Source organism: Eriocheir sinensis, chromosome 43 (assembly GCF_024679095.1).
Source record: "Eriocheir sinensis breed Jianghai 21 chromosome 43, ASM2467909v1, whole genome shotgun sequence".
In the NCBI taxonomy this organism is placed as follows: Eukaryota; Metazoa; Arthropoda; class Malacostraca; order Decapoda; family Varunidae; genus Eriocheir; species Eriocheir sinensis.
Window position 1 is genome coordinate 5,497,657 of NC_066551.1, and position 23,895 is coordinate 5,521,551.

Below are 23,895 nucleotides of genomic sequence, written 5' to 3' on the forward strand. Positions count from 1 at the left end.
GGAGGGTGGAGGACTAGCGCGGAGAGACGCTGGTGTGCTTGTTGTGACTGTGGGAAAGCCACCGCCACCACTGATGTCTGTGTCCAGCACAACACTGCACGCCCCTCTCATCCTCTCTGAACGGCACTATGAACATGGAATTGGCACATGCAGTACAGCTGTGGCCCTTGAGCCACAGCCTTGATTCACTAAAGCAGTAACACATTTGGAAACCTGACTCTATTACTTTCAAACCATTATATACAAAATAAAAGCGACAGTAACTCTGTGTGTAAGAAATGTTCAGAGTACATCTTTCCCATGCAGCCAAGTCAGTCACTGTCACTTGCAGCTGCAGACAACATAGAGAAGACACCACAACACCTCACTACCAGGCTATTCTCCCACTGGTTGGCACAGTCTGTGGTGTTTTTTTCAACACTTATCATTACACACACACACACACACACACACACATACACACACAGTATGGACACTGAGGATTTGATCATGATTGATGATGCACTATGTGAACATAGGGCTACAGAGTTTGTGTCAGCAGACCTCAGTCTCATCCTCAGAGGAGGAATGTCTGGGTATGACCTTTGTGGTGAGGCGGTCTGGCAGCAAGATGTCAGACTCTTCATCAGACAGCTCATACCATGGCTTCTCCTCCTTCTTTGAGCATCCTGACTCTCCCTGCAATAACAACACCACCAGTCAGTGAGCCACAGTCTATCACTGCCTACCCCATCCAAAAGCAAGGCATCCCATACTGGCAATAGCTTTAATGAAAGATTGCCCTACACAGACCACAGCTGTGGCCTGAAATGTTCAGTTGCAAGGAAATAAATATCTTCATTATCAGCAAATTACAATGATAATTACATGGATGTAATAATCATAAATTGTTACTTATTAATAAGAATTTTTTATGACAAAATGTAAGTAGAAAGAGGAGGAAAACTTGAATCTTTTGGATAAAGCTACAGTAGCAGTAATACAAAATATGAAGCATGTGAAGAAGTATGTACATGATTTGATTCTTTCCAGCAGCTTTCAAATAGTACGAGAGGAGTAGGATGAAGGGTAAGATGAGGTGATACATGTATTTGGAACTCACTCTAGTTGAAGAGGTGAGGATAGGGCTGGTGTCTGCTTTCTTGGTCTTCTGCTCACAGGAGATGTCAATGATGGCTGCTGTTTTGACATTGATTTGCTTCTTCAGGGGCAGCAGGGTCAAGGAGTAGTCTGATGAGGAAGATGCTGAACCCTCCTTGCTGCTGACACTGTTACTTCCCCCAACACTACCCTTGCCCAAGCTCAGCTGTCGTGCAGATTCACTCTTGCTTACATCTGAGGCATGGGAAGGTGGGGAGAGTGCTGACTCTGTCTTGCTGACTTCACTGGGTGCTGGCGACATTCTGCCAGCAGTGCTGGAGTCTGGGGTGGGGAGCAAGTCCTGCGTCAAGGAAAACCCTTTCTGCAGGGGAAACTCACTCTTGAAGGGCGGGAAGGAAGAGGAAGAGGACTCAGGCCGTGACACAGAATCAGATTTGGAGGCACTAGACGCTGGTCTTGCCACAATGCCCGAGTCTTCAGAAGCAGCCAGGCTACGTGCCTCCCCGCCAGGTTTAAGTGTGGTCTCCTCCGGGACTGGTGGCAGACTTTCCTCCAGGCACTCCAGCTCTGATTCAGGAGGTGCTGGTGGGGATGACGATGAAGGAGACGGGGGAAGCGTTTCCTCTGGCAGCAGCTTGCGGCGGGTGGGCACTGGTGGAGGGCTGGAAGACCCTGCCCCTCCTGTGCCTGTACCACCACTTACACTGCCGGAGACGGCAGCATCAGAATGCTTCTCTGAGGCAGAGGCACCACTTTTGGTCCTGTGGCGTGCAGCCTCAGCCTCGGGGAGGTCTGAGGTACGGGCAGTGACAGTTGAGGAGGAGGTGGTCGTGGTGGAAGTGGTGGGTTTACCAATGGATGATTCTTCAGAGGAATTACTGTACTCTTGACTAGAGGAAGTGTTGGATTCAGTGGTGGTGTGGGCATCAGTGTCTCCCAGGGAAAGTGATGACTCTCGCACACCCCCATATGTCTCCTGGAAATCTCTTGCACTTAGCTCTGGTACTTTGCGCACTGTTTTCACCTTTCGTTTGGAGGGCCACCGTGGCTTGATGGAGAACTTGTGAAGGAACCCTTTCCGCTTGTACACAGAGGTGACAGCTCCAGGCGGGTCTTTGGCTATCCCATCCATGCCCTCGCCATCACCCATGTGCCGCTGTCCACACATTTCTGAGACATCCGCCGCAGCGGCACCCAGGGATGTCTCACTCACTAAAAAGTGCTTCATTTCAGAGGTTGTGGTGTGGTGGGTAGGATGTGGTGGGTGGTCAGCACCACTCTCACTTGAGGTGGTGGCCACCTCCCCAGTGCGGCTGCAGTTTTCACCCTCGTCATGTCGATTTCGTGCACCTCGCTTTTGTCGTCGATCTGGTGGTGGTCGCAAACCCTGAGTCTCACCACTGCTGCTTTCCTCACTGGCCCTGGGTGGAACCACTCCTAGGGACCCTGACTGGAGGTCAGAGTGACTAGGGTCTTCTTCAGGCTGGGCATCACTTTCATCAGTAGAAGGCTCTATCACCTCCAGAACAGAGCAAGACCCGCTCTCAGATGTGAGTGCTAGTTCTCGCAAACGAGCACTCACTTCCTCTCTGCCCAACCGCTCTCCACTAGGAGACCCAGTACCCAGCTGCTCTGTGATTAGCCCCAGGCCAGGACTCAAGCTGGCATCAGCCCAGTATGGGCGAACAGAATTATCTTTGTTTTTTGAGGAAGTACTTCGTGGAAGGACTGAGGCTGACTGGCAGTAGTCTGTAACGGCAACCTGGTCATCAGTTAAGGTGGCTTCACTGCGACTGAGGTAATCTGTGTCATGTAGAGCGTCTGAGCGACCAACACGAGGTGAGAGTGCATCAAGGCGGGGAGGCAGTGTCTCGGCCCGGACGTGGACGCTGCCTGAGGCTCCAGAAGGGCGAACAGGAGTGGAGGTGAGAGTGGCAGCTTGTGCCGGAGAGGCATGACACCCATAGTCCTCTACACCTTCATACATATCCTCCTCTTCACTGAAGGGGAAGAGTGAAACAAGGGATTCCTCAGAGGAACAGAGAGAAGGAAAGTCTCCCAGGCGACAGTCGCCCCCTTGGGCCCTCACTGAGCACAGCTTTGCCCTGTAAAAGCAATAGGAAATTATAAATAAATAGTTACAGCACCATATCATATATAAATCATGTTAATGTATATGAATGTCTCAATCTAAGTGTCCATAATATGACTGCTCTACAATGAATGCATTACAAAAATACTTGAATGAGGACTGTCTGCATAGCCATAAGGAATGAAGGAAAGGGTAAGTTGTGTATGTCTTGTCACTGTTAATATGACCACCTTAATTACAGAGATGAGTACTGACATCCTGAAGAAGCATGCTGAATGTTACACCACAATGGGATATCAAAACAGGTTCATCAGGGTACTCAAAAAGGTGGCTTGAAATATAAATGAACAATTTTGTGCGTGTTTAGTAACAATAACTATATAATAACAACTAAACAGTCTATAATATTCAGCTGTTCATTCATAGCCATTTTTTTTTTTTTTTCAGGATATAGAAAGCTAAAAGTTAGTAACAGGATGCTAATGTTGATGAGTGGATATCATGTTGACAACTCAATACTTTAAGAATCACAGTGCTAGACACTCTGCCTGACCTCAGGGGAGCCTGGCTCACCTGAACACATCCAGAGGGTGGTGTGTGGTGGCAACGGTGCGGTGGCTACGGTGGCGGAGCTTCTTCCACGCCTCCTCCACCAGCAAGAGCCGGTGTTCCATGTCCACCAGCGATGACCCAAACCAGTTCTTCTGGGCAACTTGCCACCGCTCATGCAGGCCATTCACGTACTCGATGACTGACTCCACCTGTTCCCTAGACCAGTAATGGCAGAGCTGTTAAAACACCTCCTCACCTCACAGGGGAACATTTACAGCAACCCGAGAGAAATATACCAATTGACTGACTCCACAGTTGTTACAACACTGCCACACCTTTCACATGTATATTAACAGCATTCTAAAAATAACATGAAACCATGTGTTCAGCTAGTGTTTACAAGATGATAACTGTAAAATAATAAAAGAAAGAACCTTCTGTACTGTGTGAGAGGAATTCTCATATGCATGAGACAAGCAGACAAGGGACTTTTGTTATGGCACAGGAGGCAAATCAGGGACAAAATAATAATATTAACCCTCTTGCGCACGATTACGCATTTTGCGTCATCAAAGGTCACGATGACGCGAAACGAGTCATAAAAGATAAAAAAAATTATTAAAAATTAAGTTTTCAGTGAAAGTGCATCAAATTAGGAAGCGTCATTTGTTGGGATAAGTTTCTCAATGGTAACATATGGCAACCTTTCTAAGGAGCGTAGATGAGGAGCTTTGAGTGAGGTGTATGAGAAAATTGAGGATACCACAAGAATCCTTACTAAAATTCGCTTCGAAACATATATTCGGCTAAAACAGTTAGCCCACAAAATTTCAAGCTAGCGAGTGGGGAAGACTTGGTATTTTGGATTTGTTGTCTACAATACTCTATAGTGAGACTTTAAACAAGTTTGAATTGTTTATATATATATTTTCCTCTATTTTTATTTGCGCATGTTCTAGTACAAGTCTTTATGAAGCCATTGATACCAAATTTATTGGGGTACGATATATCTGTGAGGGTAAAATACGTCCGGGAATGTAGAGTATCGCGGTGGCAAAAAAAAGTCCGGTCGGGCCTGAGAAATGCATGATGAGCAGAACAGAAACTTATTGGAAACTTACGGTGCGCGAGAGGGTTAAAAAGCCCATAACATGCTGTTTCCAAAACGAACACAGAGGGAGAACCCTAAAATGGTCAGTGAATTGATCCTCAAGATATTTTGATACTCCCCTCTTGAAATGTCAAGGACCAGTGGGTTTGGTGTCTTGTTTGAGACCAAGAGGATGCAAGTTTAATCCTGGCTCAGAGCACCTCCTCAGCGAGGGAGGTAGTGCTCTCTTGTAACCCCGTTAGAACTATAGGGTTTTAATTAGCTTGGGAAGACTCCTTAATCATCTGGTTTTCAATCCCCTCTTGAAGCCGTGTTTAAGTCGTAGGAAGCAGGGAATACAGTAGAGGGCAGACTGTTGCAGACATTATGAGAAAAGAGACAGAAGAGAAAATAATAAAATCTTACATTCGGGAGTGACAGCTTTGGAATGAGCTCTATCAAAAACACTTGTGGTAAAATTCAAGACTCACCTGGCATGAGTGGACTGCCTGACACCATTGACACGGTCTCTGAGGGAGTTGTTCTCCTCTGCCAGCACTCTCAGGGCCAGGATGGTGTCATGTGCCTCCACCATGTGGTCATGCAAGCGAGACAGCTCCCGCACCACCTCCTCCCGCTCCTTGACCAGCCGACGCGCCACTCCCAGCACCTCCCTGCCAGACTTGCATGGTCAGCAATACACACACACACACACACACACACACACACACACACACACACACACACACACACAGCTCTGTAGTGCAATGGTTGGCATGCCCACCCACCTCGCAACCGAGGTCTTGGGTTTGATTCCCAGGTGGAATGGAAACAGATGGGCAGTCTCCTTTAATCTGTGCCCCCTCTCCACCCAGCAGTGCATGGGTGATGGGTGTCGGTCAGGGAATGTGTCTCACCTCCTGGTTGTGTGCAGATGTGGTGTGACATTCCAGTAGTACCCAAAATTCAGACACCTGAGCTCCATGGTCATTCAGGGTGATCAGACAATGGTGAATTACACAACCACATACAGACACACAGATAACACAAAGAATCAATTTATTTCCAGCAATATGAATTCATGTTAGGGTGAGTCAGAAAGAGTATTAACATACTTGAAGTTAACTCTGAGGTCATGATTGTCTGCCATGGCGGCCTCCAGCTCAGCCTCTCTGCGGGTGAGGTCAGTGGCCAGGGCAAGGCCAGATTCATGGACACAGAGGTACTCCGCACAGGCAAGGTGGCCACGTATCACACTCACCTCCCAGGCTTTCTGGCCCACATCATTCTGAAAAGCAGCAAACCATCAAAACTCTTTGCCTCTAAACTGCCTCTAAACCATTTCCTTTTAGTGTCATTGCTTTCCAAGTACAGCCTCGTTAGTCAAGCCAGGACCATTATGTAATTCTGCACTACTTTGTCATCTGTCTTCTTTTGGTTTACCTTTATCAACTATATACACACTACTACTATTTTCCTAACTTTTCAAGAAAATTTTATTTAATAGAAATATAAGATGATGGAAATCAAGACCCAGTGGTTGCAAAAAAGCTTGACATTAGGAATATAAGGTGCACAAAGCAATGAATGTTGTGAAACTACCATGATGAAATGGCACAGTACAGGTAACTCTCAATTTATGCGAGTTTGGTTTATGCTTTTTGAAATAACGTGGGGTCCAAAATCCAAATAAATGTTTAATTTACACGTTTTTTCACTCATACGTGATATTTTAAGGAGTGGCCACCAGATGTATCACGTAACTGGACTCACATGGCGCCGCGGCCACACAGCTGAGCTCAGTTCTTCCCGCGCGCCACTTGAACAACAATACACTACAGTAACCATGCTGCCATGCTACTCAACACATAGGTGTGGGCAGGTACTGGTACCAGTACTGGTACTAACGGTACCAACTATACAGTACGGTACCAGTACCAGACTGCTCGGTACTGGTACCAATACTAGCCAGTTGCTCATGGTGTCCCTCATTTCTTCCTCACACGAGTGAGGTTGAGACTGAGTGCCTGAGTGGATATCTCGGTGATATGGATACTCTCTCTCTCTCTCTCTCTCTCTCTCTCTCTCTCTCTCTCTCTCTCTCTCTCTCTCTCTCTCCACTGAACGAAGTGAATATTATTTTTCGATAGAAACCTACCTCTTGTTTGATTTACATTGTTTTTGATTTACGCGACCTCTTCAAGGACACAATACTCGCGTAAATTGAGAGTTACCTGTACATGGTGAGATACTAATTTCTTTGAGAGCTACTGACGGTGTGAAGTTACCCTGAGGAGAGACAACCTGCATGATGGGACACAGTAGTATTTACCTTGAGGGTCACATCTGCCCCATGCTGCAGGAGGATGGAACAGACAGCTGAATTGCCAGTCCTTGCAGCCAAGTGGAGTGCAGTGTTGCCATTGTGATCCTTGTTGTCGAGAGGGACCTGGTGTGCCATCATGTACTCCACCACCCAGCCAACCACCTGTCGCAGGACACATTATCACCAATATTGCCTCACAAACCTTCACAGTGATGAAAAGCTGCTTATGAACCTTGGCTTGGCAGTAACACAAACTTACAGTGTTTAAATAATTGGCAGCATATTCTTACAGCTGCCACCTCTCATGCATCAATCTTCCATACTGAGAAAAAAAACTGAACTAACTGCTTTTGTGTGCTAAATACTTGAACTGACATTAAAATATAAACTTACAAAATCTGAATACCATAAGAGTATTAAAATAAAGAACACTAAAGCAGATTCTAATTAATGGATGGTGAAATACTTATATAATTGCAGGATAGCCACATATGATATCCACTACTTAACTTTTTTAACAAGGATGTCTAAAACTAAACTAAAATCAATACTACAGTCTTGTAAAATTTCACACTTTAACCCAGTAGCAGCGACGGGCCAAATTTGTGGCTTTACCGTGTAGCAGCGACGGGCCAAATTTGTCCCACGATATAAACCCCCCAATATAGATGATACATAATCTGATCACAAATGCTTTGATATATATTATGAAATGGTTTGTGTGAGGGGTGATTTTTTCTTATTTTTCTCACTTGGAGGGACCATTAAGAAACATGATCCCCGCTGCTACTGGGTTAAAGCCCAGCTCCTTTGCAGCAGGGAGACACACTACTGACCTCCTCTTGAGCATATTTGGCAGCTATGTGAAGAAGTGAGCGTTCCCCATCCTTGCAGCGCACCTTGTCCCTCACACCGGTGTTCTCCACCAGCCACTGCACCAACCGCAGCCTCCCATACTGCTTGGCAAACACCATTATGTATTACAACATCATCAAGACTAGAGAATACGGGTTCATGGTTTTTAGGACATGATTCATTGCCACTTATTATTGTCATTATTCATATTATTATTACTATTATTATTGTGAGGAAGAGAAGGCAGAGAAGGGAAAGATAGGTAGACAGGAAAGGAAAGGATAGGAAGGAAAAGGAAGGAAGGATGAATGAGTGACAACACTGGCACCAAGCCAATGACTGGATAAATGACACTCCAGCGTGTGTTTGGATTTAGTAGCTACATGTACGTATATTCCATGCTAATCTTACATCCACTAATGTATTGAAAAATTCACACCAAAACTATTGACTACTAATATAAACTTAGTGACCAGCAGGAAAGCTGACAATATGTACATTAAAACTACCATGACGGCATGAAGTTTTCTAACCTTTATTGCACAGACCAACGGAGTGAGACCGAATTTGTTTTCATCGTGGAGGGCATCGACCAGGACCTGCTGTGTGGTGAGCAGCCAGGCCAGGGGCGCCAGGTGGCCAAACACGGCCATCACGTGCAGGAGGTTGTTGCCGCTGTGGTCACTCAGGTTGCGGATGAGTGTGCCCTCCATGTCAGCCACACTCCGCTTCTACAATAAAAAGTAGGTTGTGTGACACCTCTCAGCATTAAGGCAAAGTGAAATCACAAACAAATAAAGTAATGACTATGGCTCACCAGTGATGGCAGGTCGCCCTTTTTGGCAATGTCAAAGATCCTCTTTATCCAGTCTGGAGTTCTGCCTCGCTCCCTCCCGCGATGCTCAGGGCGCAATCTTCTACTGGCCTCGTCTTCCTCTCTTCTCTGTTCATGGTTCACCACAGCCGAGCCCCCCGGAGACTCATCAAGACAAGCCTCCCCACGTGGTTGGGGCCGCTCTCTCCTGCGGTGCCCCAGGCCCTGGGCACGCCCTCGACTGGCACGGCCTCCTCTCAAGCCTGGGTCAGGTCCGGGGGAGGTCACGGCATCATAGATCTTTTCACTGTATTGTTGGAAATCTGCTGATAGGACAGGCGGCCCGGGAGGACGGACTGAGGCATCCTCGCCGGGCTCGGCAGCGCCGCCACCCCCGCCTGCAGAGGTGGAGCCTGGTGGCTGCCGAGAGGACGATACGCGCGAGCCGGAGTGTGGCCGCGTTGGGCGCTTTGACTGCGGCTCCTGGGCCAGGCGCCGCACCTCAGGCCCGTGAGCCAACTCACTGAGAGTGTCTATGATTGATACAGTCTTTAGGAAGCCCGGCTGGTGCACGTTTCGTCTGCCGGTGCATCCTGCTGAGCCACCATTGGTGGCCGCTACTGCCCCGCCCACCGCCATGGATCGGCCACTGGTGACTCCCGAGCTGGAAAGGCCCAGACACCCGCTGTTGCTGTTGTTGCCGCCTCCACTTCGGCTAACATGCCCTCCATTTCCTGGGGTGGCACCAGCTGGCCGACTCCCCAGGGTGGGCGGCCCAGTGGTGATGCCACGCCCCCCACCACCGCTCACGCCGCCCACCAGTACGCTGCCCAGGTCACCCATGCCCAGCAGCCGACGCTCCCGAGACCTGCTGCGGCTCTTGCTCCCCTGGCGGACATAAATGACACAATAATCAGTAATACTACTACTACTAGTAATAAAATAATAATAATAATAATAATGATAATAATAATAATAATAATAATAATTATAAATAGTCATTGCCTGACGCCCAAAGATCTTGCGTCGTCTGCCTTTCTCATGCCATGGGCATGTGTTCTTCAACTTCATGACCCATCACAGTACGGTAAACAAAGTTGTTCACGCCTCGTGGCAGCAACTGTCCCGCCGGCAGCACGTGGCCGCGTGGGCGTGCTCACCGTGGTGGTGTGGAGGATACAGGTGCAGGAGCCGCCCTGGCGGTCATGATGCTGGGTCGCTGCCGCCGGCGCGTCCGGTGGTCGGGTGGGCTGGTCGGGGCGTCGGGCTCTGCGGACGGCTGGAGGCGAGCGGTACACAGGGCGCCGGTACACTTCAGCGCCGCTTATCGAAGAGGAAGATACTGCCGCTGCTGCTGCTGCAGGGGTAGCGTCCAGTGGCAGGGAGTAGGTGTCTGTGGGGAGCAGAGAGTGATGGTTGTCAGTCACGAGTGCATGGTTATCAACCCTCCTTATGTTACTAATACCCGATGGGGGTCCAGAAACCTAAAAAAAAGCATCGATCCGTCCACGTACAATAACGCTGGCAGGGACAACCCAAAATCTATTCGTTGTACTTTTTTTTAAGGCTAAGTTAAGGGGCTTAGACGTGGCTATTCATCCGAACATATCTTAGCCTTGGAGGGGGTGGGGACGCTTTGAAATCAGGTCAACTTTAACACTGTTAAGTACCGCATGATTCGGCATGTAACCAAACGAGAAGCGTCACAATCGTGTCCCAACCATTCCGTCTTATTTACTGCAATGCGATACAGAGACCTGGCAGCACGAGACACATCAAGCATCAATTATAATTCCAAGTTGATTACTGATGCACAGTTACCATAGCCATTATTGCTGGTGCTCAGGAGCATTGATAATGCAGGCCCGTAATTTTGGCAGATTTCTGGGGGTGAGTGGGTCTAGAGGGCATCATGGGTTCATGAGGTGGGGACCCTGGGGGGGGGGAGCGAAGCGAGCATGCATAGCTTAGGATTTTTTTTTTTAATTAGCACTTTAAGGGGCATTTTGAGGCCGATATAGAAAACATTGGGGGGCTATTGCTCCCATTGCCCCCCCCCCCTTATATATGTATGTAATAATCTTATGACTGTGTGGGGTGTGTGTGTGTGTGATTTGCAACCTAGTAAAGTGTGTGTGCTATCTATATGTATAACTGCTGATTCCTTTACTTTGAATGAAAACACGGTGCAAATTTCATTAATTAAATGTAACAATAAATTCTTCTAATTATCATTTTTCTAATTCTTATTAATACACTATTATATTAATTCATTCAAACACTTTGCAACGCAGTAGGGGTAGAGGCGTTAGGCTTGGTGATGAGGTGCATACAAGGGGCGGGGAGGTGTCGGGTCATGTGTGACGTAACATGTCACCACACGTAAGAGGTAATAGAATGGTAGGAAAATTCCAGTATTTGCCTGTGAATCATTCAGCAGAAGGAAAAAAGAAGTTTCCAAGCTTAGAATTCTGCATAACTGGCAGGTGAGGCCATCAGGAGTGGCAGAGCTACCACCTGCTTATACATTTCATGAACCTGCCGGCAGAGGTGCGTCGCGATGACGTTATTGCCATTTTTTTCGAAATTTCTCGTTTATCACGATAACTCGAGATTGGAATGGCTTCATGAATGTTTTTTTTCAATTCATTAAACAAAATATTATTAACTAGATACGTTAACGGTATTTTCTACACCTCCATTGTTCGGTCGTCAGAGGCGCATCCCTTGTGTGCTTTAGTACCAGTTCACTCACTTTCTACGATAAAAAAAATATATATGAATTAATACAAGTGATTCTATACAATCTAGATCTAGAAATCTATAAATTATGAGTCTGGGAGGGAAGGTGCTGGTATTACGTGGTATTTCAGGGGGCAGCTGGAGAAGTGTTACGGGGCGTTACGGGGGAGGAGGGGGCGAGTAAATTTGGGTGGGAAAGGCGTTATATAATATTTTTGGTCCCTCATTATTATTATTATTAGTTATTATTATTATTACTATTATCATTGTCATGTGAAACGATAACGATAACCCCAGCAAGCTGCACCTCGCCTCCAGCCCACCTGTAACACCTGCTTTAATTCCCTCCAGCCCGGGCCGGGCCGCGCGCGCCCCTCCACACTGTGTCCTGCCCGCCAGGCCGCCACCCTCCTCCTGACAGCACACAAATCAGCCCCACCACAACAATAACCTCCATGACCACGAGAGAAAACTCCTTGCAAGTAGCTTATTGTGTGCCTCATGAATAACAATAATGGCCAAATGCATCAGTCAAGACAGCCACCAGCACCCTGGAGCCGCTGGAAACCGTTGCCACGATGACAGCAAAACAATTAATGAGCAAACCTATGTACTCTCCGAGGGCGTGATGCAGGGCTGCTCATGCACGACTAGCTCATAATGTTTTTTTGTTCAACGTTCAAGGAGATAGGGCAAGGAATAAACAAGAAGTATGCAAAACAAAGCGAAGCGCAAGAAAACCGGAACTCTTGTAAAACCGAAATGTCAAAAATTGATGGATAGTTTTAGTTCCCGAGGAGTCTTGATGCTCACTTGATCACCATTTCTTCACACACACACACACACACACACACACACACACACGTAACTAAGCACCGGAAGGCGAAAGGGCCACGTGCTCGATGCTCTCACGAGGCTTGCGGGGGGGATCGTTAAAAATCAAGGTCCTAATATCAACTTTTTTTATTAATAAGGATGTCTAAGACCAAACTAACATCAATACAGGCAGACCTTGGTTAGGTTGATACGCAGGATGAAGCCGGGTCGCAGAGATAAATGTTTGCAAAGCGCGTACAGATACCATGCAGTCGTGTGCCCGCCAGCAATGGCTCCCGGTAGCAGCGACGGGCCAAATTTGTGGCTTTACCGTGTAGCAGCGACGGGCAAAATTTGTGCCATGATATAAACCCCAAAAAATAGATGATACACAATCTGATCACAAATGCTTTGATATGTATTATGAAATGGTTTGTGGGAGGGGTGATTTTTTCTCATTTTTCTCGCTTAGAGGGACCATTGAGAAACATGATCCCCGCTGCTACCGGGTTAAAGCCACATCCATTCAATTATCTACTTTCTGGCAGGTGAACAGCAACAAGGTGAGAGCCATCTACCAAGTTTTGGACTTGTTCGGTGACATGCAACATAAGCACGTCAGCAGTTTTGTTCTGCATGTAATTTACTCATGAATAAAATTAAGCTTGATTTTTTCATAGAAAGCAGAGTCTGGTAGTATTTAGAACCTCTTACAGCTATCATGCGTACACAAACACAACACTACAGTACTTGCGCATAAAGCAGGCAGAGGAGGTTTGGATATTTTTTTACGGCAGATAAGACCGTTCATGAAAAAAAAAAATGCTGCTCCACAAAGCCAGGAAGTAGAGGAAGTGGGCAGAAGACAATAATAAATTTTACTTAGAATTGCGGATATTAATTAAAATTCAGGCAACAGACGAATTCCGTGAAAATTAACCTTAACTGATGAGACAGCGATATTTTCCCCTTTAGCTACGTTCCTCACGATCAGTATCAGGTACTGTGTGCAAACCTTAAAAGCCACCGTCTGGGAATATATCAGACCCTTTCGGCTTCCACGACCACTATTTTTAATGGCCACAAAGGAAGTTAGTCGGGTTCTCATGAGTGTTTTTCTCGTTCATGGTGCATAAGGCTCGTCAAATTATCACTAGGCTCATAGAACTACCCATGGAAATACCCACGTCTACCAAAGTCTTATCCAATGTGGCTGTGTAAGTTTCGAAATGTTTGAGATTGTGGGCCCTGGCTTCTTTAGTCTCCGTATCTCCTTATATCCTTGAATAAATTAATGTGCTCGAAATTATCACTGCAGCCTCGACGCGTCTTCCCTTCTGTATACGTGAAGCGTGTATTAGAGGTACTACTAGGAGGGAAGAGGAACATACGTATACGATCCAGGACGGTGTTACGTAGGACCAGAGGGAAAGATACCAGCGGAACAGGTCGATAAGGAGTTGAATCCTCCTCTACTTAAGTGTGAAGATCGCATTAGAGCTGGTAGGAGGGACGAGAGGAATACACACGACTTGACTCTGTTATAAGTTAGGTAGAGGGCGGGGCTGATGGGAAAGAGCCATAGTGTACACCCCCTACCCCCCATAAAAAGAAAAAAAATGATAAATGGGAATGGAGAAGCAATTATAATTTTTGACTGAAAGGAGGCAAACCAAGGGCAAAACAAACAACCAAATTGCCCAGAACACGCTGCTCCTTTCAAAATATAGATGCACCCCCTCAAAAATAATAGTTCCAGGCGTATTGATAATCCCTCTTTGAAAGTGTTTGATTGCCTTGGACTATTTAGATTATGTCTGGTAAAGTTCACATCCAAAAATTACGGAGGATGTCACTCATATGTATACATATAAAACATTTATTTCTCATGTGGTCGTGGGAAGTCGAGGGAAGGAGTGATATAATTGCAGTGAGTTTATATCCATTTAAGATAAAAGAAAAGGGAGTAGGATGAGTTTGTGGCCAGCCCTGCCATCTGGCCATTACCGAGGCCACCACCGCCACCACCATCACGCCGCCCAATGAAACTAGAGCAGTGTTGGGTGCTGCTACGGCCCCCTCGCCCCCCTCACCTGTCAAGCCTGACACGAATTACTATTCTCTCTCTCTCTCTCTCTCTCTCTCTCTCTCTCTCTCTCTCTCTCAAACAGTAGGGACTGAAGTGAACATTTTTAATAACTTAATAATTCATATAACGATACATGTATCACGATGCAAATGACGGCATTGTCAATGTTGTGTGTGTGTGTGTGTGTGTGTGTGCGGGAATGTATGCAGCGAGTGTATAGGGGAAGTGTAGGGCTGCGCCACTGCCCAGGGTACCACTAACCTTGGCCTTGCATTCCTAGCATAGCACAGCGCAGGCTGGCTCCCTCCCTCCTCCACTAACACACTCTTGGCGCCCACCCTCCCCTCCCCCTCCTCCTTAACCCTACACCGACACTCCCCCTTCTTCCCTTGACTCAAGACACCTCCCCCGACTGATAACGTAGTGGTCATTCATGTCTGGCGGAAGATGTTATTGTTAAATAACGTTTAAGTTGGCTCTCCCGATGCGAGTTGCCAGCTAGTCCCCTCCACCACCCATCTGCTGCTATTCAGGTGATGGTGCTCGCAGGGCCTCGGCACACACCTGTATTATTCAGCCTTCCCAGCACTCCGCTCAGCACTGTCCTTCCCTTGGCTTCCTTTGCCTCGACACCTCCACTTGCGGTACTAGCGTCGATACAGTTTTGAGGTGGTTGGTGCTGAGCTAAAACCGCCTTTACTCTCCAGCCTTTCCAGGACGCACGCCGCTGCTCCTGTCCTTCCCTCGCCTTCATATGGCTTGGCGGCTTCGCTTCACATACCAGCACCGAAATATACAATACTCTGATGGAAATGATACTGAATGCTGGGTTAGTTATAATGATACAACCATTTCCAATCAATCAATGATCGAGGGCATACGCCGGGGGGCACGGTGCCTCGCCCACCTTATGACGCCAAACCCGGGGGTTACTGCGGGCAAGTCTCCATGCAGGCCCGCCTTCCATCCCAAGTATACCTCATAGCAGGGACTTGCTCAAGCCACGAACTCTGAGGACGTCCCCTTGGCCTCCTCCACTCAGGAGAGTCTCAAAGAAACAAACCGGTGAGCAGGATCGGCTTCTGGGTAACGTGCCACATGCCCGTATAGTCGGAGATGGTGTTCACGGACTAGACAGGTCCGAATCAGTCTCACGGAGTAATCGCCGATTTAACACAGTCATTCCAGCGATAATCCATGATTCTGCGAAGCCACTTGTTACCAAAGGCATCAATCCGCCTCTTCAATACAGTTTTGAGGTGGTTGGTGCTGAGCTAAAACCGCCTTTACTCTCCAGCCTTTCCAGGACGCACGCCGCTGCTCCTGTCCTTCCCTCGCCTTCATATGGCTTGGCGGCTTCGCTTCACATACCAGCACCGAAATATACAATACTAGACAGGTCCGAATCAGTCTCACGGAGTAATCGCCGATTTAACACAGTCATTTCAGCGATAATCCATGATTCTGCGAAGCCACTTATTACCAAAGGCATCAATCCGCCTCTTCAAGTCTTTATTCAGTGTCCATGTCTCACAGCCATGAGGAAGACAGGGAGCACAAGCAACTTGAAGACCAAGGTAGCTATATGTGAAATTTTTCAAGATCTCATGTCCTCGCCACACGCATGAACATATTGTACTGTTTCACCTAGCAAGCCTCCTAACACCTGTACCTGTCTTGACCCAGGACACCTGGAGTCCCAAAGGCGAACAGTGCCTCGAGAGCCATCTCCAGAACCTTTAGTGGCTCCGCAAGGATTATTGCATCATCGACAAAAACAAGGTCAGTGACCCTGGTGTTGCTAACAGATGCTCCACAATGACTGATCCACAACCCTGGCTAGTATCCAGTCTATACAATTGTTGAAAAGCGATGGGGCAAGGACACAGCCCTGCCTCACTCCCGCGTTTACGGGAAAGCTGGACAACCCGAGGATCATGACCTCACCTCTAGCTTTGAGCAGCTCCGCACTGATGTTACACGTACCAAGTGCTGTTCTATCCTTCAACTTTGTCACAGCCTCCCTGACCTCATCACGAGAGGGTGGACTTTCGTCTATGGTTAGATCAGCATCCCCCACCTGCAACCCAGCAGCAGGAAGCTGCCCACGTGGAGCGTCTGCCGTGTACAACTGTTCAAAGTACTCAGCCCAACAACCCTCTGCCCATCCATGTCTGACACTGGCAACCATCTGCTGTTCGGAAAGCGCTCACCTGAGAGGGAGGCTTGGAGAGGAGCTTCTTCACAGCTCAATAAGCAAGTCGGAGGTCATTTGCATTGAGATGGCCCTCGACATCCTCAACGAAACTCCTGACATACTGACAACCACTGTAGTCAACCGTTATTAATTAAGGAATCTATCAAGAAAACAATCTGCATGACTAAACGATTTTCTTGACAGGTCTGGATGCTGTACACACCGAGTACAGAACGTCATTTCATTTTGGTTGGGTCAGTACTCGTTCCATAAACATGTCAAGTAGTATGATAAAGTATAAACCACAGTTGTATTAATGTATATATTCATCTATACATTTAAACTATGTGGTGGGTGGCCGCCGGTTACGGACTTTTTTCATTGCTGTATTATTCTTTTAGCACTCAGGTAATAACAAAACTGTCTCAAAGGCTGCCAGAACGAGTGGCGTAACCCAACGCGGTGATCGGCCCAACGCTCGGCCGTCCTGCCCCATCCCGACCCTTTTCAGGAAGTGTGATCGTTAGCCAGTGCCGACAAGACTGTCAACCCTCGACTTGTCCTCCCTTCCCTGTAGATACGTGAAGACCGTCCTGGAGGTGGCGGGAGAAAGGCAAGAGAGGCACACACAAGAATCAGTCACTATTATGCCCTGTAGGTACGTGAGGGCCGAGTTAGGGGTGGCAGGAGAAGTGGAAGAGAGGAACACACGACTCAATCAACATTAAGTAAGGGCTAATGGATGGGATGTCACTGGCTGAGGCCGAGAGGCAGAAGACACCACGTCCCGGCGACCTCACACCCAAGAAGGGATCCAAGGCGAGGGGAGGCGCGGCGGGGCTCCCCTGTGCCACGGCGCTGCGGGGCGGGGCAGCGGCAGGTGACAGGGGCGGCACAAGACGCAGGCCGGTGCCCGTCCGCCCATGATCCTGCTCTCCCGTCCAGTGCCTCACTCTTGCCCTGCTCCCTGCGTCACTTTAGCACGACAGGGCGACACTCACACACGCCAGAGATGCTACACCTCCTCACACACTATCTGTGGGCGGTACATTAACATGGGCGTGATGGCGGGTAGCAGCTGGAAGGTTAGTGAACTGCCGCCACTGACTGGCCACAACTTGCTCGCTGCCCCCACTAATGTAGTATATCTTGCTTCCTCGCTCACTTCTAGCCGTGTCCTAATAGCTGTCATTTGAAGAGGCTGACTAGTGATGCTCCGCCGCCACCACAGCAACTTGGTGCGTATCAGAGGAGGAATTACTTACACGTAAAGTGCTAAGCGGCAACTGGACTCAGAGGTATTCCAAGCACTCCATTAAAAACGAACTTTTGCTTTTGTGAGTTAAGTGAGAAGTGGCGGGGAGGAGGCGGGGAAGTGGCGTACAGGCAGAGGCCTTGCCCGTGGTGGGCGGGGGAGGGGGGGGGGGACTTGCTTGCCCCAATGATCTGACAAGTCATACTGGAGGGGGCTTAGGCCCCTATTCCATCCTTCTCAGAAGAGGAAAAGGGCTACCCATGCCAGGAGGATCTTCATCAGGGGCCAGACAAGATGGTCCCTGGCCCCAGCCGTGAGCCTCGCGGACCACCTCCCTCGGATTGAAGCAACGGAATTACCCAGCACGAAAAACCCGCGAGTCGAGGCCCGAGGAAGGCGGGACTCGTGCTGCGCAGCCTCCCCTTCACCATTACTCAGTCAATTACTATGCAGGCTGACGGCCACACTCGTCTAACACTTCACCAATGATATCAATAAGACCAATGACAACTGGTTAAGGGGATGGTGCCTGGCCTTCTTTTGCTGTCCCATGCAACACACTACAGCTGGTAACGACGCACGTCATGTGGATGCAGTGAACGCTTCACGTACTGTCCAAGGCAACACACACGACTATCTAATGACACTGGTCACGTGGAAAGGCCTCGTGTACTCACCTAAAACATCTTCGAAGTCATACTCCTCCGGATCACATCTTTCCTGAGGGAGAAACAAATACGACCGATTAGTACGATAGCGACTGTTTTATAACAGAGATGACTGAACATATGAAGAAAAGAAAAAAACATTAAATACGCTAAAAAGAGTTTGATAGTGAGGCCACAAACGCACATACAGATGGATAGATAGATGGACTAATAGATCGATAGGTAAAGATGGAAACAGAGAGAGAGAGAGAGAGTGCAAACAGTAATAGCGTGCATCACAGGCACTCCCAACACTTCATGGACATCATACTTTTGAGATGACCTTGAGCGGCAAATACCCAAACGATCTCCCATCACAGCCGCGAAGACAAACGTTATATTAGGGCAAAGAAGACATGGCTGGCGTGGTTGTAGAGGAAGTAGTCTATAATTACAAGAAACACGAGGAAATCAATCTACATCAAGGAGAAGCGTACGAATGAATGAAGAAAGTATATATTAGGAAAAACTTCGCTTGGCTGACGAGGGTGTGAATGAAGACTGAGGTAATCTAAATAAAGAAGCGTATAAAGTAATATGAGGAAAGGAATATATTAGCAAAAGTTCGCTTGGCTGGTGTGGATTTAAATGAAGTAGCCTTTATATATATAACTAAAAAAAAGGAAGTAATTAAAGTATGGAGAAACGTAAAAAGAAATGAGGATGAGAATATATTGAGATTACTTCCCTTGGTTGACGAGGGAGTGATGAAGCATATAATAGAAAGGACAACAGTGTGAAGAGACGTGTTATATACTCGTTTAAAGAAGATATTTCTGAGTGATGTTTTAGGGTCAAGTCTGGAGGGGTTAGCTTGCTCAAAAACATTCTTATAACTAGACCTTAGATTGTAGATGTAAGATATAAGAAAGTGTTGTACTGTGGACTTATAGGAAAAGAGTTGAGGCAAGCTGGGACACCTTCCGAAGTGAGAGAACAGACGGAATTTGAAGGGGTTATTACACTGGACAAAGTTTCCGTGGATCTTCAGTCAAACCACGATTCCCGCTAGCGTGTTTCTCATTTATTTCTTGTTATTGCTGCTGATGATGATGGTGAGTAATACCGTCGTCCCTCGGTGAAATCTACCATAGCTTTGGAAGATTGTGGACACGTCAGAAAACCACGGAAATATGAGAACCACGCCAGCGGAAATCGTGGTTTGAATGAAGATCCACGGAAAATTTGCCCAGTGTGATATCCCCTTAAGTTTATTTACTATACAGATGTTTTGTAAGGCAACGGATCATACATAAAGCCTACCAGTGGGTCGTGCTTCAATTAATGAGTTATACGAAAGGATGAGAAGGAAGAAGCTCAATGGACGCGTACTAATAAAGCGTGTGTGGCAAATCAAATGGAATGAGGTGTAAGGAAGGCCGAGAAGGAAGAAGCTCAAAGTCAATGGACATGTAATTATAATAAGCAATGAGCGTGACGTGTGTAGCAGGTGAAATTAATAGGAATAAGAGTGAGTTTAGCAAAGCGGGATAATATGGATCCGTAAGAACAATGGCACCAAATGAAGAACTAAAGTAACAGAATGGTAATCTAGGGATAATAGAAGTCGAGCAAACAGAACCTATACAGGAAAACTAAACTAGAACCTTTGCACTAATATCAGAGGGAGATGGAGAACGATGAAGAAGGTCCCTTGTCTTGCAGTGAATTTAGTGATGGACAATGACGACGATGATAGACAAAACTAGAACCTCTGCACTAAGATCAGAAGGAGATGGAGAACGATGAAATAGGTCCTTGTGAAGTTGTCTTGCAGTGAACTTAGTGATGGACAATGACGACGATGATAAACTAAACTAGAACCTCTGCACTAAGATCAGAGGGAGATGGAGAACGATGAAAAAGGTCCCTTGTCTTGCAGTGAATTTAGTGATGGACAATGACGACGATGATAGACAAAACTAGAACCTCTGCACTAAGATCAGAGGGAGATGGAGAACGATGAAAAAGGTCCTTGTCTTACAGTGAACTTAGTGATTGATAATGACGACGACGATGATAATGATGGTGATGATGATGCTGGTGATGGTGGTAGTTTATTTATATGGTAAAGGAAACAGTGCGAAGGCAAAACTGAAGTGTAAAATGCCGCGCCCCAGCAAAAAGCATGCAGGCAGAGGAAGACGCAACACAACATCTATTAGTGTTGGTTGGCGGGGTTTTTTTTTTATGAGTCGACACAAGGGCAACAAAAAGAGTGTAGGAAAAAAAAAAAGCCCGCTACTTGCCGCTCCCACAACAGAAGATAGTATAGAGTTGTAAAGGGGCTATCACACTGGGCAAATTTTCCGTGAATCTTCATTCAAGCCACGATTTCCGCTGGCGTGGTTCTCCTATTTCCGTGGTTTTCTGACGAGTAAACGGTCCTCCAAGGCTACGGTAGATTTCACCGAAGGACGACGGTATTACTCACCATCATCAGCAGCAGCAATAACAAGAAACAAATGAGAACCACGCTAGCGGAAATCGTGGTTTGACTGAAGATCCACGGAAAATTTGCCCAGTGTTATAGCCCCTTAAGCGTTGCTGTGGAGGGATAGGCGTAAGGGCCGAGTAACCTGAGCTGCGGACTGACCTGGTGAGACGTGCTGTAGCCAGAGCGTGGCGAGCGTGTTCCCATTATCCGTCTGTTGCATCCTTCGTCTGCACGGAGAAGGAGAGAGACAGGTCAGGGTGGCGGGTGGCGTGCGTTACTCATACACACACAAATATGTACATAGATAAATATTGACGGAACACACACACACACAGTTGTTTTAGTCCTTGATCTGTAAAACACACACACACACACAGTTGTTTTAGTCCTTGATCTGTAAAACACACACACACACACAGTTGTTTTAGTCCTTGATCTGTAAAACACACACACACACACACACACACACACACACACACACAGTTGTTTTAGTCCTTGATCTGTAAAACACACACACACACACACACACACACACAGTTGTTTTAGTCCTTGATCTGTAAAACACACACACACACACACACACAGTTGTTTTAGTCCTTGATCTGTAAAACACACACACACACACGTACACACACACACACACACAAACACACAGATAAATACACAAGTACACACAGAAACACACACACATACAGAAATACAAAAGTACACACACAGTCACACACACACACACAAAAAAAAAAAGCTACGGCAGTGGTGCCAGCAAACAGGCGTGATGGGTTACTATTTTTAAGGTGCCAGGCCACAGGCTAAGCAACGATAGATAAAATGCCCACAATATACTGAACCAATCAAAAAATATGATTAGCAACAACCATATGTACCATCTATGCCAACGCAGGCTGGTGGAGGTAACGTTAGTGGGATGGCATCGAGAGGGCAGGGAAAAAATACTTTCACCCGTTCCACGTCTGCGTAGCCGTGGCCCGGGTCGCGCAGGAGCCAGGTTTTGGAAGGGCATGTGGTTAGCGGGGCGAGGCTCGGCCAATAACAGCTAGGCGAAGGAATGCTGGGTCAAAAAGGCTATTCAGGCGAGGTCGATGACATTTGGGTTAAAGATAAGGAAGAATTGGCAGGACACAAGAATGACAAGCCGAGGAATGGATGCAGGTTAGGCAAGGCAGGTTCAGTGAATGGGACTGGGCAGCGGGCCGCGGGTAGGAAGGAAGGAAGAAGGCTGTACGAGTATGGTCCGTGCGAGGCGCAAAACAAATAGCCAGGCTGGCGACGTGCTGGCCTGCCCAGAAAAAGTCGGAGGCATGCACGCACTTGTGAGCTGAGAAATGCTTGAAAAGGACAGAGGAGAGGCAATGACAACCAGTGGGCAGGCAGGGCAGGACATATGGCAGGCCGGGCGGGGCAGCTGGCCACACCTGCCTCTGGGCGCTCCACATACCGGGACATTATGTGAGAAGACGGGCGAGCCCACAGAGTAGAGAGTTTGTGGGCGAGCCAGCCTAGCCCAGCCCTCGTCTGTCCCAACCCTCGCTCGTCACACTCCAGACGATCTAGCACGGGCACAGGGCAGGGCGATGGGCAGGCTACGGCCGAGGATCACCAGGGCAGTGTAACGGACGAGGCGGCGGCTGGTGCGCCGCCCGACACATTACAGGCCAAGAGACTTCAACGTTTGTTGAGGTTGTGAAGTGATCCGCGGACGTAACCTCCCCTCCCACCTCCCCGCTGCCCAGCTCCATTCCTCCCCCTCTGCCTGCCCACCAGCCTACTGGCAGCACTGCTGCGTGACACACCGTCAAATTTAACCAATCTACGACATAGTAGGGATAGCGCGGGAGCAACAGCAGCAGCAGCAAACGCAGCATCCTGGGCCTGACTTGATGGCTGGAGGGGCTGGCGCTGCTGCTGCTGCTGCTGCTGTTGCTCCTGCTGCCGCCTGCCGACACCCCCACGGCGGCGGCGTGAGTGCGGGCCAGCTGTGGCTGTGGCGGCCACTCACCTGGCTGGCGACGCTCTGACGATCACTCCAGCGCTTCTCGAACCGCCGCGGCACCTCAGGTATACACATGTTACCCCGACGGGGCACAGCTCGCGCGATGCTGCCTCACTCACCAGCTACACTGCACCAGCTCTCTGCGCTCCGCCGCCATTACCGAGGTACTGGTGGAGGGGCAGAGGGTGGGGGGCACGTTGGGGGGCGGGGCGAGGAGGAGGACAGGGGGGGAGGAGCAGGCCACAGGACGGGACGGAGGGAGGGGGACCCGCCGCAGGGCACAGCTTTGGACCCCGTCGCTTCCAACCAGCGGACCCGCATTCCTCTCTCTCTCTCTCTCTCTCTTTCTCTCTCTCTTTCTAATTATGGCCGTCTCATCACACGTTTTGTAATCTCTAAGTTCAAATTATTTACCTAAAAATAATTTAAAGAAAAAAAGTGGAGAGAGCGAGAGAGAGAGAGAGAGAGAGAGAGAGAGAGAGAGAGAGAGAGAGAGAGAGAGAGAGAGAGAGAGAGAGAGAGAGAGAGAGAGAGAGAATGATGCTCCGGAGTCTGGGCATGATGCGTGATGAGTATGGGATCAACACAACACGTGCCCTGCCCAACCAAGGCACACTCCTCCGCGGCAGTGCCGAGGGGGAGGGGGTGGGGGAGGGGGAGTGATGAAAAGGAGAGGAAAGGGGCCAACAATATACCTTACAAGATAGTAATAATTAAGAGCATAAGAATATAGGGAGTCTGCTACTGGAAATACATAACCTCTTATCCTCCCTCTTCATGAACTAATCAAACTTATCCTGAATGGTGTCTA

General features: G+C 48.0%; 1 protein-coding gene across 1 annotated transcript; it reads right to left on the reverse strand.

Moving 5' to 3' along the window:
• Positions 1 to 532: 532 nt before the first annotated feature.
• On the reverse strand, positions 533 to 23,259 carry LOC127010368 (uncharacterized). The gene is made up of 13 exons (XM_050884334.1): positions 23,091 to 23,259; positions 21,233 to 21,300; positions 18,607 to 18,649; positions 9,991 to 10,223; positions 8,834 to 9,718; positions 8,550 to 8,747; positions 7,998 to 8,117; positions 7,168 to 7,323; positions 5,951 to 6,123; positions 5,327 to 5,509; positions 3,767 to 3,961; positions 1,103 to 3,206; positions 533 to 678 (listed from the first exon to the last, which is right to left on the reverse strand). The coding sequence occupies exons 2-13, from the start codon at positions 21,275 to 21,277 to the stop codon at positions 535 to 537; spliced, it is 4,479 nt and encodes a 1,492-aa protein (XP_050740291.1). The 5' UTR covers positions 21,278 to 21,300; positions 23,091 to 23,259; the 3' UTR covers positions 533 to 534.
• Between the last annotated feature and the right edge of the window lie 636 nt (positions 23,260 to 23,895).